This window comes from Rattus norvegicus, chromosome 5, assembly GCF_021556685.1.
Source record: "Rattus norvegicus strain SHRSP/BbbUtx chromosome 5, alternate assembly SHRSP_T2T, whole genome shotgun sequence".
NCBI classification, from domain to species: Eukaryota; Metazoa; Chordata; class Mammalia; order Rodentia; family Muridae; genus Rattus; species Rattus norvegicus.
Window position 1 is genome coordinate 37461465 of NC_141538.1, and position 19678 is coordinate 37481142.

General features: G+C 36.0%; 1 protein-coding gene across 11 annotated transcripts in view; it reads right to left on the reverse strand.

Annotated features, from left to right (window-relative positions):
* The window catches only part of Cnbd1 (cyclic nucleotide binding domain containing 1), a 354753-nt gene that overhangs the window by 13688 nt on the left and 321387 nt on the right, over positions 1 to 19678 (reverse strand). For all 11 annotated transcript variants that reach the window (XR_015620077.1, XR_015620076.1, XR_015620075.1 and 8 more), the window contains 1 exon segment: positions 8034 to 8093. Coding sequence is in view for 5 of the 11 variants with exons in the window: in XM_087551194.1 (XP_087407320.1) it covers positions 8034 to 8093 (60 nt within the window). In the remaining 6 variants the exon portion in view is untranslated.

The window sequence follows — 19678 nt, forward strand, 5'->3', positions numbered from 1 at the left end:
TAGCTACTAATGAGTTCAATGGACTGTAATCTAAAGTGGGCATGGTGTTGGGTCAAACTTAGGAAAGGGAAATAGCACTTATACCATAAACTTGAATTAAACACTATCTTTATCTCCAGTTCAAATTGGATACAGAACTTCACAGATTTACCATATGGACTGAAAATAAACTAAATACAGTGCAGCCTCCTGATAGAGCCTCTCCTTTCTGAAGGACAGGTTTTTCTATTAAAAGCCTAACCACACCAAGCATGCCATTGGTATAAAGCAAAACAGTGAGCAGTGAGGCCAAAGCTAGCCAGTGTAAACAAAAATGGAAGACATCTGTTCACCTCTTCCCACATACTTACAAGCATATCCCTGCATCAGTTGCATATGAGTTTTTGATGAAAGAACTTGGTTCACCAACCAATTCATTCGCAGAAGAGATAAACTTACTCTAGAATCTGCACCCACATTTCCCCTTTGCCCATAAAAAATGAATCAGTTCAGTGGTGAGGACTTTTCATTTTCAGGGAAGCTACACAGTAAACACATCTTGATACTCAAACTAGCACCAGGTTCACAGAATCAGATGTGGAGAAACAAGGGATCACAAGATGACGGGTGACAAGCAAGTAAAAGATCTGTACAATAAGAACTTCAAGACACTGAGGAAAGAAATTGAAGAAGACCTCAGAAGATGGAAAGATCTCCCATGCTCATGGATTGGCAGGATTAATATAGTAAAAATGGCCATTTTACCAAAAGCGATCTACAGATTCAATGCAATCCCCATCAAAATACCAATCCAATTCTTCAAAGAGTTAGACAGAACAATTTGCAAATTCATCTGGAATAACAAAAAACCCAGGATAGCTAAAGCTATCCTCAACAATAAAAGGACTTCAGGGGGAATCACTATCCCTGAACTCAAGCAGTACTACAGAGCAATAGTGATAAAAACTGCATGGTATTGGTACAGAGACAGACAGATAGACCAATGGAATAGAATTGAAGACCCAGAAATGAACCCACACACCTATGGTCACTTGATTTTTGACAAAGGAGCCAAAACCATCAAATGGAAAAAAGATAGCATTTTCAGCAAATGGTGCTGGTTCACCTGGAGGGCAACATGTAGAAGAATGCAGATCGATCCATGCTTATCACCCTGTACAAAGCTTAAGTCCAAGTGGATCAAGGACCTCCACATCAAACCAGACACACTCAAACTAATAGAAGAAAAACTAGGGAAGCATCTGGAACACATGGGCACTGGAAAAAATTTCCTGAACAAAACACCAATGGCTTATGCTCTAAGATCAAGAATCGACAAATGGGATCTCATAAAACTGCAAAGCTTCTGTAAGGCAAAGGACACTGTGGTTAGGACAAAATGGCAACCAACAGATTGGGAAAAGATCTTTACCAATCCTACAACAGATAGAGGGCTTATATCCAAAATATACCAAGAACTCAAGAAGTTAGACCGCAGGGAAACAAATAACCCTATTAAAAAATGGGGTTCAGAGCTAAACAAAGAATTCACAGCTGAGGAATGCCGAATGGCTGAGAAACACCTAAAGAAATGTTCAACATCTTTAGTCATAAGGGAAATGCAAATCAAAACAACCCTGAGATTTCACCTCACACCAGTGAGAATGGCTAAGATAAAAACTCAGGTGACAGCAGATGCTGGCGAGGATGTGGAGAAAGAGGAACACTCCTCCATTGTTGGTGGGATTGCAGACTGGTAAAACCATTCTGGAAATCAGTCTGGAGGTTCCTCAGAAAATTGGACATTGAACTGCCTGAGGATCCAGCTATACCTCTCTTGGGCATATACCCAAAAGATGCCTCAACATATAAAAGAGACACGTGCTCCACTATGTTCATCGCAGCCTTATTTATAATAGCCAGAAGCTGGAAAGAACCCAGATGCCCTTCAACAGAGGAATGGATACAGAAAATGTGGTACATCTACACAATGGAATATTACTCAGCTATCAAAAACAACGAGTTTATGAAATTCGTAGGCAAATGGTTGGAACTGGAAAACATCATCCTGAGTGAGCTAACCCAATCACAGAAAGACATACATGGTATGCACTCATTGATAAGTGGCTATTAGCCCAAATGCTTAAATTACCCTAGATCCCTAGAACAAACGAAACTCAAGACGGATGATCAAAATGTGAATGCTTCACTCCTTCTTTAAATGAGGAAAAAGAATACCCTTGGCAGGGAAGGGAGAGGCAAAGATTAAAACAGAGACTGAAGGAACACCCATTCCGAGCCTGCCCCATATGTGACCCATACATATAGAGCCACCCAATTAGACAAGATGGATGAAGCAAAGAAGTGCAGACCGACGGGAGCCGGATGTAGATTGCTCCTGAGAGACACAGCCAGAATACAGTAAATACAGAGGCGAATGTCAGCAGCAAACCACTGAACTGAGAATAGGACCCCCGTTGAGGGAATCAGAGAAAGAACTGGAAGAGCTTGAAGGGGCTCGAGACCCCATATGTACAACAATGCCAAGCAACCAGAGCTTCCAGGGACTAAGCCACTACCTAAAGACTATACATGGACTGACCCTGGACTCTGACCCCATAGGTAGCAATGAATATCCTAGTAAGAGCACCAGTGGAAGGGGAAGCCCTGGGTCCTGCTAAGACTGAACCCCCAGTGAACTAGACTATGGGGGGAGGGCGGCAATGGGGGGAGGGTTGGGAGGGGAACACCCATAAGGAAGGGGAGGGGGAGGGGGATGTTTGCCCGGAAACCGGGAAAGGGAATAACACTTGAAATGTATATAAGAAATACTCAAGTTAATAAAAAAAAAGAAAAGAAAAAAAAAGATGACGGGTGACATTACTTACTTTGTTATAAACAGTTTATGTAGCAAAATAACAGTATATGAAGCAAAAGAATTAGAAGGCAAAAAGTACTTAATACTCAAATTACTACAATGTCTTAGAACTATTTTATACTTATAGGCATACCTCTCCCTTTAGGCCCTATATTGTTTCATGGATATTTGTGAATCTTTCGTATACATTCCTCACATAAACATTATTAGAACATAGCTGGAACTTAAGGAAAGCCCGACATCATGCTACAATCTCCACAGCATGCACAACCCTGATTATGAATCAACAAAGCAAGCTTGACATTTTTATTGTCAATCGGGAGATCTCCATGCACACTGAAGATAAGATCAGAAAGCGCTTGTCCTTGTTAAGTGAACTGACTTTCCTATCTGGAATTCTGGGTTTCAGCGGCTAAAATCTTTGAACTTTCTTCAGTTTTGGTATACCTCTTAACCTTTAAACTGCTAGGTATGTCCGTCAAGAGATTCCATGTGTAGCATGGCTTGATTCTCACCACATTACCCCCTAATATAGAATTTTGTGTCAGTCTTTGATTCCTAAAAAATACACAAATACGTACCAACTCCTTGGATATTGTCTGTTTCTCTAAGTATGGGGTTTTAAATCATCTACTTGGGTTTAATATTCTTAATTTTCATCTCAAAACTCACAATAATCCACTGGCAATAAGTCTATGTCTAGTCATATCAGTAAAGCTGCTGGGTCCTATGATCCTGACTTTCATCCCTGAATATTTCATACTCCTATGGCAGCTAACTGAACAAACTTCAGATAACTTGTCAAACATCAATTAACTAGACATACTACAGACAACTGGACAGACTTCATATAACTGGAAAAACTTCAGATAACTAGATAACTTTCTCCATCTACTAAATGATTAATCTAGATTGATTACAGAATTTTTAATTACACCTTAAGGAGATATATATTTAAGATCTCAGGAATTATTTGGAGTCTTACGTTATAAGAAATTTATAGAGATATATTCAAGATAGGCTATTACTATTCATACAGCACATTAAACTAGTAACTGTACCTATTGCTGTAAAAAATAACTAAAGAAATAATTTTAAGAAAAGATTCCTGAGGAAATCTCTTAACTTAGAGATTCTATAAAACAAAAAGATAAGTGAAACATGTCAGGAACATCATGCCAAAAAAGAAGAATGCTAATTCTAGTCAGAAAGATTGTGTACATGAGAAGGTAAAATAGGCCAAAACCAAACCCAATAAGTCAAGCAGTGATTCCTCTAGCTCCATTCTGACTATACAGCAATAGCAATGCATCTTCTGGGCTTTGATGGATTTGGAATGCTTTCCATCCATGGTGCTAATTGAAGAACACAGTTTTTCTTGGGATAACTCAAGTCATGTGACTTCAGGCTTTCTTAGCTTATGAACATCTCAAAATCCTGGAACTTAAACATCCAAGGTTCTCCATCATTCTCCATGACAATTTAGATTTCCCCTTTCACAACTTCATCAGTGACACCCTAGGCACTCCTAACATGAAATTTGACCCTACAGTAAACTGATTGGTATCAGAAATTTTCTGGAACTTTGGTGCAAGTCCAGATGAGCACATAAGTCTTTCATTTTGTATGTCTGACAACCAGCACTTTGTGACTAACACTGCCAAGTTCTGCTGACAACTTGACAAACCATCTGAACCTCTAGGAAAACTACAGGAGGTTCTGTGTGCCTTGGTGGCCAAACCTGGAAAAATCCTTCCACTAGACATGAGTTTGAGAGAAACCCCTTTTAAAAGCCCTCTGAATGCAGGCTCCCTCCTTTCAATTAATTTGTATTTTTACCAGTAAAACAAGAGTCTCAAAGCATTTTCCCTACTCTCAGAACATTTTCTCATTGTCAGGTCAACTGTATGTGAGGCTTCATTCTCACTGCATTCATCTCTTCAGGAATTAGTTCTGCTGTTTTCCATTCTGGTTTTGTGGGGAATATTACACGCAATCATGTTCCTTTCCTCACTGAATTTTATATTTTTTTGCCATTTTTTCACTCCACATGAAGCTTTTACTAACTGCAAACCTAAGAAGAGTCAGTAGTAATCACGACACAGCCTGAATACTATGCTATTTTGAAATCTTCCATGAAACAAATTATGCCATTCCAATTCCAGACCCACTAGAGTTCTTAATATCCAGGCAGGAAGAAGTCAGATATTTTTAGCAGATGGCAACCTTAATGGCCTCTAGTACATTTCACAGCAGTCCTAAAACCTTGAGAGGACTTGTCTTTTTTGTCTTTCCTCCTATGTCTATGTTCATAATAGAATATCAGATGAAGCTCTGATTCCTTAGGTCACAGAGTGAAATTTTCCTATATTCTTTCTACAGATTCAAAGTCCTAGGAGCCACGTTGTTTTGTCAGAGCAAGAAGCCTGCTTCCCAAAACCAAGATTTTATATTTCTCACCAAGCAACTTAAGGATGGAGGATTTATTTTGTTCCATGGCCTAAGAGGGCATTCATACCACCAGAGCAGAGAGACATAGAAGCAGGTAAATGAACAGTAGTACTCAAGCAACTTTCCCTCCTCCCTTCATTCATTCATTCTGGACTCTGGAGTATGGGGCAGCACCTACTATTTTCATAGTAGGTTTTTCCTCCTTAGTTCATCTTCTCTGGAAATATCATGATGAGAATCTTCCAGGTGATTCTATAGCCATCACGCTGAGAGGAATGGTAAGCCACCAAAAATAATGTTTAATCTAATGTTCATAGAAGAAAAACTGAGAAAACCACAAATTATGTCTTTAGAATATTTTGAATTATATAGTGCAAGCATTCGTACGTCCCACCTAGAGCTTTATTAAAGCTAGATACTTCCAAATTTAAGTATTTCCATATAGAAACATAAAATAAGAAATGAAGATGTCACTTAATGGTAGATGCCTGGCTAGAGTATAAGTATAAGTAGAGTATAGAGTATTTTATTCCCAGCAGCAGAACAAACAAAAAAGAAAGCAGACAATAGTAATGAGCAAACTCAGAAAATACCAAAGACAATAATTCTGATTAAGTATACCCCTCAAGAGACACTGTTGGTAACTTGAAATTGGCTGTGATGATAAGTGTGTACCAAGAAAAATTGGCACGTGGTATTAAAAAAAAGAGATTTTTTTTAAAGTGGGTGAGTGGTTTGTGAAATACTATCTGCAATTATGAACAATCATGCTTCTTCACATTTCTCCAAATAAATATTATGTTCCTGTTTCTGTGAATTAAACAGGTAAGCTGTTTGAAGAGAACTAGTCATGCTGAAGGCTGCAAGCTAGAAAGCCTGAGTATAAATGGACCTTTTGCAGGACAGTTCGTTTAAAGATCTCTTAAGGGAGAAAACTAGACCTCTTCATTGATGATAATGAGTTCCATAGATAAAGAAGGTTGGGCTGGGAGGCTTTGGAGAACTAAAATGACCACAGAACAGTGTATAATTGAATCAACAAGATTCGCCTTTTTCAGTAAAATGGAAAAGCATTTAAAAGTTTGTTTGAGGGGTTGGGGATTTAGCTCAGTGGTAGAGCGCTTGCCTAGCAAGCGCAAGGCCCTGGGTTCGGTCCCCAGCTCCGAAAAAAAAAAGAAAAGAAAAAAAAAGTTTGTTTGATTAATTTTACTTGTTAGGAGTAAAGTGAGCAAATCATAATTTAGAAAAGACCATAACATAAAAGGAAATGCTTAAGATTATATTTTAATATTTTATATTAAAATCATATTTTAATAACCTTAGGATATCGCTGAGAAATCTCATCTGGGGCTAAAGAGGAACTCATTGATTGGTGAGAGGATAAGCAAGCTCATAAGAATTACCTTACGACGATGCAGAATAAGAGCCTTAAAGTCAAGAGTAAGCATAGTTGTGCCAAAGACTTAGCATGGTAGATGGCCTGAGAGGTGGGCTTTTCCCATAGGCCATTGTCCAACTCTTTGTTTCACTGTTTTTCTCATATTAGAGACAAGTACTTGGAAACTTTTCCTGACACATTCCTTAAGCAATAGACTAGTGGCTAAATACCTAAAACATAAAGCAGCAAAGTAAACATGGTCTGAAGTAGACATTTTGCTACTAAACTGGGAGTTCCAGTCACAGAGCTGATAATGCAGTCATTCTTAAAAACACTTTCGGTATTGATCAAGAAGCTGGAGAGAAAATGCTTTTAACAGGCCTCTCCTACAATGCCTAGATTTAAAAAAAAAATAAGAGCATTGGTACACTAAGTACCTACTTTACTCCTGAACTATAATCCTATCCTGGAATCATGGTTGAAAAACATAAAAACATGCTATTTAAAAATGACTTCACACCATATTTGCTTTCTATCCATGATGAGACATGTCATACTATATCCAGTGTTGAGGATTACGATGATAATCTAAAATACAGCTCCATTTATTAAATATTTCCACTACAGTCTTCTACATTTTTACATACACTGTAAATATCTCACTCAGGGGTGTCATACAATATTTCAGGGGTGACCTTCTCCCCCTCATCCAAAAACGAAAGTGTAGAGAAATGAGACATTCAATGTTTTTTTTTCCACTTTATAGATCTCAAAGAAATTATGGGCTAAGTGAGGAGAAGTAAGTAGCCATAAGGATAAAGTTAACAAAAATTTTTCTGGCAATTTTCCAAGTAATGCAAAATTAAGGTTGATCTAATAGCAATGCTTACATGACTATTTGCATGTGATGTTATATAGAAAAAGTGGAAATGGTTTCATTGTTATTATTTCTATGTTCTAGTGACCAATAAATTAAGGAAGAGAACACTTCAGAATTACAACCGAACTGTCTAATGATCTGGTTTCTTATTCTCTCTAGTTCTTATTTTCCCCTACAACATGTTCAGACAGGTATTATACTTAAGGAGAGGAAATGGGTAAGACATTTAAATTGCTCAGTAATAGGCAAATATGTGAGAGCTATTTGGCCCTGCTAATTTGTTACAGTTATTTTACCTAAAGCATAAAGAACTAAATATATTGTCCTTGTAAACATTTCTGCATACATTCATTATAATGAGTTTATCTTCCTTGGTATATCTATTTCTTGACGTTGCTAAAATTAGACTGCCTTTAAGAAAGAAATTAGTTATATTTCATATTTTATTGGTGCATACATTATCATACCTTGAAATATTTCCATTCTTTTTCTTGTACTTTTTTTATATATTCATTTTTTACGTCTTCCTAGGAGAAAACATAAGATTTATGTAAGTTTGCATTAGGACTATGGGTCCACCCAATACATTTACAATTAAAAGAAAGTTTTGACAACACATAACCATGAGCACCTAGAAAACCTTCAAGCAGTTTAACAGTCACAAAATTAAAACAAGAGAGCAAACTTCTTTTCTCATTCCCTCACAGATAGCAGGATTAGACATTCAAATATGTATACCTGCTAGAAGTATAATTTATTACCATTTACAGTCAATAATGACTATATGAATGAATTTATTAATTATGTAAAATGAGAAGACACATATTCTAGACTATTTCATATATTTGAAATTTTTAGTCTTATATACAGCATTGTTCATATTCAACTCCTGTTCCCTCTTTTAACCCCTCCGATATCTTCTTATCCGTATCTCCTTCAAACTAGTTTCCTCTCATTTTGATATCTCTGTCTCTGTCTATCTGTCTCTCTTCCTCTTGTACACGCACTTGCACGTGCGTGTGTGAATGGGTATATGTGGGGGGCATTGTTGTGCATGTCTTTGACCCAATGATGCTAATTAGGGTTATTTGTAGATATATTTAGTCAAGGTCCTTACTGGAGCATGGGAAAATCATGCCTGCTGTAACACATATATGTCCTTATATATGTTCTTAAATTTATAAGTAGTCATCTCAGTTCATATAATATGACCAGAACTGCTGATTGACTAGTATATACTGTATAAAACCAATAAAGCTAGTAAAGAAAATCCTGATAACTCTTAGACATAGGTAGCTATAAAAAGCACAAAGCAGTTTACCAGGCACAAAAGAGAAGGAAAAAAAAAGATGATGGTGGCTTGGGAGAAAGAGAGGAGCGGGAGGGGGAAAAAGAGTGTCAGGATAAGGTATGGGAGGAGACAGGGGTGATATACAGAATGTCAGGAAAATGGACAGCAGTGTCTAGCAATGGGGGATGGGGAAATGGGTAGCCACCAGAAATTCCCAGATGCCAGGAAAGAAAGAGCCCCCCCCAGGACCCAACAGGGAGAACATTAGCTGAAAAGCCCAACAAAGGGGAGGATAAACCTGTAGAGACCATATCCAGAGGTTAGGCCAGGTTCCCAGTTAGGGGATGGGACCACCCAATCATCTCCAAATTTTTATCTCAGAATTGCTCTCGTCTGAAGGAAATAAGAGAACAAAGTGTGGAGAAGAGACTGAAGGAAAGGCACCCAGAGACTGCCCCACCTGGGGATCCATCCCATATACAGACGACAAACCCAGACACTATTGCTGATGCCAAGAAGTACTTGCTGTCAGGAGTCTGATATAGCTGTCTCTGGAGAGGCTCTGGCAGAGACTGACAAATACCAATGTGGATGCTTGCAGCCAACCATTGGACTGAGCACTGGGACCCCAGTGGAGGAGTTAGGGAATGGACTGGAGGAGCTAAAGGGATTTACAACCCCAGTATAGAGGAATGTCAGGGCAGGGAGCAAGGAAGGGGTGGGTGGATGGGTAGGGGATTATACTCATAGAAGAAGGCGATGGAGGAGACATGTAATAGGGGGTTGATGGATAGGAAACTGGGAAAGGGTTATTACATTTGAAAAGTAAATAAATAAAAAAATCCAATAAAAAAAGAAATCTCACAGAAAACCTCCTGTTCTTCTGGTTCTTCCCATCTTTCTGACCCCTTTTCTGCTATAATTCCTGAGTTTAGGTTATGGTCTCTGTTAGCTACACAAATTTTGTTTTAAACAGCAACCAGTAATCCTATGCAGACATTATGCTTATGAACTACAATGCCAACCCGCATGGTTCAATATTTTTCTGATTGCACATGGCACACATATATATTGGTAACCCACAGCTCACTGATTGGAATTAGGCCCTACTCAAAAAAGAGAAAGCATGTCTGGTGCTGGAAATCTATCCAATCACCCAGATCCATTGAGGGAAAGAAGTGTGGAGGAGAATCTACAACTGCCACTTTACTGAAATAAATTATTATATTCTAAATATGTATTCCTATATTCACAGGTAAGTATAGGTCTTGATCATTGTCAAAGTAACATCTTGCAACAGACAAACTCCATTACAGAAAAAACACAATTTTCCAAAATAAAATAAAAGGCAAAGTTGGGTTCCCAGTCACAAACAACTTCCTGGCAGTCCCTTCAAGCATTTTCAACATTAATCAAGTGATAACCTAATAAATTATAAGGCAAGTAGGAATAAAAACTTCTATTAAATTGATATTTAATAAATGTGATTTGTATGTTGTATAACATACCAATCTTACTCCATTTCTTCTGTTAATTTTTCTCTTGGATCATAGTGCCCCTAAAACTAAATCAATGAGCAGAATAAGGGAACGTGGCTCTCTCTATATGATGATTCAATGTTTGCACTATTTTATATAATATTTAAAATCACTGTCTTGCTCATGATTTGTAGTAGATTTTTAAATTATCCAATGAGTGCCAGAATTTTGTTTTATGATTTTAGTTCTGATATGTTTTAAACATATGGGCATAAAAACTGATTTCTTAAACAGGAAAAGCTTGTTCCATTCAACAATTCACTTCACAGTCTGTGACACAGCTTTAGGTCAATGGAAAATTAACCTAATCCAAATGTAAGGAATTTGGTTTCATATACCACTACATATAAGAAGAAAATGTAAGTTATATAATATGCCATAGCTAATTTATCCTCTGAAACACAAGTCTAGTGGGTTGTATATTTTCATTTGTCCAACATAATTGGCTAATTACTTATAATTGTCAATAAAATTGAATACATTAATATGTAATTCACAGATACGCCTCATTTTTAAAGTATTAATGAACATAACCAACAGCAAATATAATTTAAAGATTAATTAATAGACATATAAGTAAGTACCTTATCTTATTCACAATATATTTTAGTTTGGTGATCAGAAAATAAACAAGTCGCAAAGATTTGTGGCTAAAATTGCTGTGCAGAAATATTTAAATACTTAGTCTTTATTTAGATATGAGATAGTTTGGCAAACTCTTCTGAAATGATGCCTGCAATAATTCTCAGCATGAAGCAAACTTTGAATTAATTATGGTGGATATGGCTTTCCTGACACTATTTCTCATACATGGATTGTTTTCTGCCTAGCTTCACATTGTAGAATAACTAATGACCCCACTCACTTTTTGGCAGCCCAGTGAAATCACAAAACAGATGTTCAATATGAGCAGATGTCCAAGGTGACACACTAAACATATGCAGCAGAGGAAATCCCAGATGCCCTGGCTTGTGTGAGAAGAGCTGGCTGCACACCCAGGGTCTGCACTCAGCAGAGTCTGTTCAGAGTAGGATTTCATTCATGTATTAGATAATGATACACTCCCATGCTGTAACCCTTCACCATGCCAAGACCACTTTCTTCCAAGAAAATGAGGGTAATGATAATCACGAATTTTGAATCCCTAGGTTTTCATTTTTACAGTATTTCTACAGAAATTAACAAATATTGGTCAGAAGTTTAGCTTAATGAGAACATTTATTTAGCATTCCAAAGTCTCTGGTACAATTCTGAGCATTGCAATAGCAACTATAACCATAACAACAGCATCAACAACAATCATAAAATAGAATAGAACAAAGTAACTAAAGGATTATATTTTTAAAAATTGTCTTCATCACCAAAATAAATTACCTCAAGGGAGTATTTGTGTAATTTTATATATTTGGGTTTTTCTGAATGTTGTATATGTATAGTAAATAAAGAAAAAGAGACCAACCATATATATATTAGAGAGAGTGGGTGAACACAGGACAAATTAAGGGATGAGAGGGAAGGAAAGCTAATCGAAAAACTATACTCATATATGAACTTCTCTAAAATAAACAAACAAATAAAGTACAAGCACACATTAGATATAGTGCTCTAAATCCTAAAACTAACATAGTAGAGAACGACAAACCCAACAAAAACAGCTAGAGAAAAAGTGTTTGGGTTGGAGATTTAGCTCAATGGTAAAGCGCTTGCCTAGCCAGCGCAAGGCCCTAGGTTTGGTCCCCGGCTCTGAAAAAAAGAAAAAAAAAAAAAACAAAAAGAGAGAGAGAAAGTGTTCATTTGGCTTGTAATTACAGAATAGCTCATCATTGCAGGATAAATTTCTTTGAAATTAGTTTGGTTTTCACAAAATATATTCTTATTACTGTTTCCTTTTCTTATAGATGGTAGACAGCAAGAAAACAGGGCCACCTAGACAAAACAAGCCTGACATAGATCTGAGCTCACAAGAGTGTTGTTATGAGGACGGGCCCTCAACAGAACTAAGATAGATGGAGTTTGTGTGCTAAGAGGGGAAACAGACACACACCCCATTCCTGACCTCAAAGCTATCTTCATCTGAAAACAACTCGCAAAGGAAGAAATAACTTTCTCTTTTGAGTCTCACTAGGTCCACAAACCACAGTCCAGGTAATTTAAGGTGGCAGGAAGTTGAAACAGCTAGTCACATTACATCTGCATGAAAAGCACAGAGAAGTGAATCAATGCATGCTTAGCGCTGTTCATTTGCTTCCTTTATTTCATTCAGTCTGAGTTCGGGTCTGATAAAAAGGTGCTGCCAACGTACAGCATGATCTCTCTACCCCAACTAAGCCAGTTTATACCATCCCTAACTAGCAAAAAGTTTAATCAAAACAATTCATTGTGACTCCCTCTCCATTGTAGTTGGTGAACATTAACCACTATCACTGTGTTACTTGATTCACATTGATATTTTCCTGTATAGTAAAGATAGGAATAGAAGTATATTATTTTTGCAGAAATAGTTATCAAGAGTGCTATTTTCTCATTGAGTTGACTATAGTATTAGATAAATGTTACTGAATTTTACATTCATGAGTTTTCAGATTTACTTTACCATGTAGGCAAGTTTATTGTTGAACCTAGTTGACTATAGTTACTTATGTGTATGCCAGCATGAGATTTTCATGCTCATTAAGCTTTATAATAAGTCTTGAAATTACAGACAAAAACCTATTCTTCCTTTCCCAGGCTTTATGTTGCTTTTATAAAGCATACTCATTTCCAGTTGAATTTTAGAGCAATCTACTTCATTATTTTTATAGTTGTTTCCAGTACAGGGTCAGCTGTGTTTTCTAAGTAAAGACAATGGCAAACATTATAGGTCCCTAATCACTGTAAAAGTGGAGAAGTACCCATGAGACCAATAAAATCATTGTTTGACAACACAGTGATACACAAACAGACTTTACCCTTCAAAACACAAGAAAAGTTTATTTTCCAAACACTACACCCTTTCAAAACTTGAAAGGATTTTTGTTCATATCCAAGTTACATATCAATCTGTTCTCCTAGGAATATATCTGGGGTAATATGTAATTGTTTTTCATTTCCCCTGCATTTGCAATGAAACCCTAAATATATTTAAGCTCATGTATTCACATATTAAATAAGCAAAATGAAGGTATTTTAAGAAAGTTTAATTCTCAAACTTCCCTGTTTTTATAAATGCTTTGGCTCTGCTTTTCTTATCCTTACTCAGTTGTTCACTTTCACTCTTTACAATCCCTTCTCCTTCTTTTTTGCTAAGGGAGCTGTTACTGTTGAGCCACCTTTGTAGGTTATGAGACAGAAACAAGATTTTATTTCAATGTATTCAATAGAGTAGAAAGTGGAAATAAAGCAAAATGGAAAATATGAGGATATTAGAAAAGTGAAAACTGATTTAGAGATTTTCAAGACCCATTTCCCATGTACAGCAGGAGGCCACGCAGTGTTTAGAGCCTTTATGATTAATGCAATCTCCTACTAATAACTCTTAAAATCCATCTCCTTTCTGTTTAGTTCTTGTTAATTCAACTCTCACTACTTTATCTTTATTTCTAGTCCTTAACTTGTTTACCATGTTCTACTTACTGGAATGTGAGCCTTTGATTACAAGTTATATCCAGAATACTCTCCTCTAAATTACCTGTTCAGTTCCTTCAAGTCTTTGTTCCAATGTCAGTAGATACAGCATTATTTTTTGTCTATGTGTTACAGTGACACTTCCTAATCAAGCATCCTTTTCTTATGTTTGTTGTATTTATCCCTACAATGACAGTTATGATTAAAAACACACTTATGTTTTGCTCCTATGGACCTTTTCTTAACTATAGGCACAGGACTTGTTTTACATGCTGCTCTACAGAGAATTGGTTGAAACACAGTAGGAAAGTAATAATCTGTAAATGAGTATGTATAGAACTGACACACAAAAAAAGTCTCCCCAAAATTTGGAAAGAGGTATTTAATATAAAAAGTGAGGCAAGGATGTAAGTTTCATCTGCAACAGACTCACATTTGGAAATATATTTTATAAGATTGTGTCAAGGAGAAAGAAAAGGGTGATGTGATGACAAATTAGAAAAAAAGATACAAAAGAAAGAAAAGAAAGGAAGAAGGAGACAGACAGAAAAAAATAATAGAGAGAGAAAGAAACCGAGAAACAAAGAAAAAACAGGAAAGAAAGAAAAAAGAAAGAAAGAAAGGAAGGAAGGAAGGAAGGAAGGAAGGAAGGAAGGAAGGAAGGAAGATTAGAGTGAAACCATTTCTCTGCCACACTGAGCGATGCATGTGAAGTGTGTAGAATGGGATATGTACTTGAACAAACTAGAACTCGGGTATAAGTCTGAAAACATTGGAAGATGAAACATTAAAAGTGAGAATACCTTTTAAAAATCTATGTAAGAAAAAAAAGTTATTTTGAATAAGTCAAGAAACAGAAAAAGGAATTTGGAAGCCTAAAACTAAATATTAACCACTTGAAATAGTCTTTTATAATAGGGAAAAAACTTTATACTCTTTTATAACACCTCCACATATCCACTGTCAGACATGAGCAAGTTCAACGGGCAAGTTGTAAGTTTGAAAACAAAAACATAAATTTGAACGGTTATACTATCAAGTTTCTCAGAAAAGCAACAAAAAGATTTGGGAAAAGAATATTATGATTTAAATGTTTCAAGATGGAATATTAAACAAATAAATGCTAATTCTTATGACAAGGCATATCATCAGATTATGACAATTTTTACAATTATAATTTATACAACATATAAATCCATTACTTAAACTTAGATATCTGGCTTAAAGAATTAATTTTATTTTGACAATTTTCAAAACCAAAACAAAATAAAAAAAACAACATCAATCAAGTCTTACTGTAAAATGCATTCTAAAATTTGAGACAAGTTTGGCTAATATTTACATCATGAGAATGCCTGAGATGAAATCTGCATGACAACGAGGAAGGTATTGCTTCTGCATTTAAGGCAATTTCATTGTATCTGACGGAATGGGTAATCGTAAAGACTTGAAGAAGTCTTTGAAATTATATGCAAATGCTGAACCACCATAGCAGATGAGTTCTGTGAAGGGACAGGGCTCCAAGCATTAGAAAAGGCTTCAAAGAAGAAGCTCCAGGAATTAAAATTTACTGGGACATAAGAGAATTAAAAACATAGGCAGAGGTACAAATTTATGAAATAAAATGATGGGATTGGAGAATTTGGGGAAATTACTCATTAATACAATGAGTATTAATACCTGTAAGTAACAGGTGGTGGACATAGCTTGAGAAAGTCATGGGGGCTTTAACATGAATTAATTACTAATCAAATATCTTCCTTCAACTTTAGTTTTTTTTAATATCCAGAGATAAATATATAAGCCTTTAAATTGGTACTAAATTATGAAGATGTATTATTAAAACCTATATTAGACACTCAAAATCATCTAAAATAGCCAGTTTTCTACACGCATTCATAGGCAAATGGTTAAGAAGATTAGGCAAGATGATCATGAGCTTGACGCTAAGACCAAATCATATGCAATAATATTTGATCAGTGAGGAGTAGCCACTATTAATGACATCTATTTATGTGACCACCATCAATACCTTCATGTTTCTATGCATGCCCAGATCCATATTCATGTCTATATATGTTTTTATTTATTTTGCATCTACATAGCCATCTCAGGTCCTCCTCATAGAAGACCTCTGTCATCTAAAAGATGTCACAAATCCGGTTCTTTAATAGGTGCTTCCTGTTATCTTTCTATTATGTAACATACATAAAAGGCTAATGAAGTGAGCATACGACATTATGCTCTCAGAAAATTTGTGATCCAGCTATAATAGAGGCAGACCAGCAAGACACACCAAGAAACATGTATATCAGAACATGCAGAAGGAAATGCAGCGAGTGATCTTCTACTTTGAGTGTCAGAAAACTCAGGCTGTTGGCAAATGAGACTGGGCTTGACAATGAAGAATTAGTTTATGTCACAGGTACAAAAGTAAAAGGTATTCAAGGCACAGCATGTGGGGCATGAGCAGATGCACAAAGATACAAACTAAGGGAAGTGGCAGCAACAAGAAATCCAGAGTACAAAGGGGGTTTTAAGTGTGTAGGGAGGAGAGGCAGAATAAACAGGTACCTTTCTGTTTTCAAGTTATAGTAGAATATGTGGATTTTATTCTATAAGCAAAAATCAGAAAATGAAAAATTGAGATCTATATTAGATCTCCTAATCAGACATTACTTACATAGATTATCTCAATAGTATACCAGAAAAAGCTTCCTAGGGGTTATAGAAAAGCATGAGTTTAGATTAGCAGTTTTAGCTTCTAGGTCTTATTCTTTATCCATAAGAAGGAAATAATGATCCTGTTTTGGGATCCATTGTTTTGAACTTTATATAAAGTAATAAATATAAAACACTATCGCCATCTATTATTTGCTGATGAATCAAGGAAATTGTCATATTTTAGGGAGACTCAAATTTTAATGTCATCATCAATCATCCAAGTATCATGTACTTTTATCCTAAAATCTACTGTTAAATGTATTAAAGAAATTATTTAATTATTTTCTTATTTTAACTGCATCATTCTAAGAACTTAAGACAAACATTACTCTCGAACTCTGTAAAAGATCAGAAAAGACTAAAAATTAAATATTTAAACCCATTAAGTTGTTACTGTGTATTGTCTAATATAGTGTTTATTAAAATATCATCTTTCCTCAGCTGTAATACTCAAAACATTTCTTTCATCACAGTTCTTAATTTAGTATATTTAAAATTATGATTATGATACATGCTTTTAGGGCTATTTTGCAACTTAAAACATTTTGTTATTGCATAAGAATTTGTTGAAATATATAATTCACGTTTATTTTCATTGGTGATTAGAATTGTAAGAAATTCTATGTGAAAAACATTATTTTGTTCTTTTTGGTGGTCTTAAATTGTATTACCTTCCCTCTTAGTATCCATTTCTGCTTACTATCCATTTCTGTGTGATCAAAAATATCGTAGCAAACATTTGTCTGTTTTAATATTAATCGTCATATCGATGAAATGTACACTATCCCTTTATGCATGCTACATACATTAGTATCTATGTCTCCATCTATAAAATGCAATCATCCCATTCTTTAAAAAACTTAATTTCAACTACAGAGGATTTAAACACACAAAATAGATTTAAACACACAAAATATCAACATTTTCCATATCAGAGACTACATTTAAAATCAAATGAAGTAGAGGAGCAGTTCCCAGTAGTTTTTTTTTTTTTTTTTTTTTTTATTAACTTGAGTATTTCTTATATACATTTCAAGTGTTATTCCCTTTCCCAGTTTCCGGGCAAACATCCCCCTCCCCCCTCCCCTTTCTTATCGGTGTTCCCCTCCCCACCCTCCCTCCATTGTCCCCCTCCCCCCAACAGTCTAGTTCACAGTTCCCAGGAGTTTTAAGCTGTCACTGACATGTCTTGAGGTTTATCCTCTTCTACAGCTCTCTCATCTCCACTGCTAGATTCTATCTCCGTCTAAAGCCATGATTCTAACGGAACAGCCAGGGATTTCTTTAGCCTGGACTCTCTAGGGATACTGAACCATTTTAACATGACACAAGTTCGCCCTAGTTACATTGTTGTTTATGTTTTTAAAAAATGATTGTACTAGAATTTTGCATTAGAAAGTAGAAAGTTGAGTAGTAAGCTAGTAGTTTTGGCTATGAATGTAAGAGGCTGTTAAGGTTTTTGAAATCTAAAACCTTCACGTGGCCTCCGGGTACACTGTCTAGGCTCCTATGAGATTGTCCAGATGTGACAGATGCATGAATCCCACTGAGCTGATCTTTATCCTGGAGGAAATCCAGAATGTCCTTGCCAGAATAAGGTGAACGAATGCATTTAGTCATACATTACATACTACTTGAAGTCCAGAAGCAGTAATGAATCTTTTGCCCTGTTTATTTATATTTTATATTTATGTGACAACACCCATTAGGAAATGCCACAGGGCAGATGTATCATGAAAATTAAACAAAACTCTAAGCGTCAGAAGTCACTTTTCATTAACATATCAATTAGGAAAAGCTTCTCCAAACAGATGTCCTTTGCTTTGTGCTGAGTCATTCAAATAGCTGTCAGTTGAAGAGCAAAAGTAAAATTAAATAGTTCAATAGACTAAGGGCTTTGAATAGTTTGCAAGAAGGCTCTGGTTGTGACTCTCTCTCTCTCTCTCTCTCTCTCTCTGTTTCTCTCTCTCTCTCTGTTTCTCTCTCTGTTCCCCTCTCCCCTCTCCTCTCTCTCTCTCTCTCTCTCTCTCTCTCTCTCTCTCTCTCTCTCTCTCTGTGCAAGCCTACAAAAAGCCTACAAAGTATCAGAAGTTTGTGTACACCAGAATTTCCTTATTGAATATAAATTAACCTTTATGCTTGGTTAAAAAGTAGTCCCAAACCTTACTATTTCCATTCCAAAGAGGGAAAAAAAAATGGCTAGGCCCCTCAGGTACCTTCACTTTATGTATGCATCTGTACAACACCTACCTTTAGGACCATCCATTGCTTATGACCACGTTTTGGGTAGGATTGCATTCTAGACCTGTTTCAATGGCTTAAAGACATCAAAGACTGACTAGATGAATACATAGAGAATTGATGGACAGGTTTTACAGTTATCTGATAGTGTTAATGAAAGAGACTCTTGTTCTCTTACTGCATATCTGTCATTCTAAATGAGCATAAACAGCATTGTTCCAATATAACCTCAACGTATATTTAAGGTACATGAATGAAAGGTCCAAGCTTTCCTTTCTCAGATACTGAACGTTTCCTCATAACCCAAGCAGTCTACAGAGACAATGATGATGCATTTGACTAGAATGGGCTATTTAACGCATGTGTAATGATTCAGAGAAGACAAATATTTTAAAATTTCTGCATATAAGGGTTATTAAAGCGTAGTGGTGAAAGTTCACAATGTTTTCAAACTGGGATAAAAGTAATTGGTTTTACTATTGTATTAGAGATGATATGATTATTTTATGATGAAGCTCATCTCCAATTCTGCAAACTAAAAACAAAAAAAAAACTACAACATTAATAATCTGTTTGCTTGCTTGCTTGTTTGCATGGTTTTGAGACAGAATCTCTCTATACAGTTCTAGCTGTTCTGTGGTTCACTACATAAACCGTGATGCCCTCAAATTCACAAAGATCTTATTTCTGCCACTTGAGTGCTGGGATTAAAGAT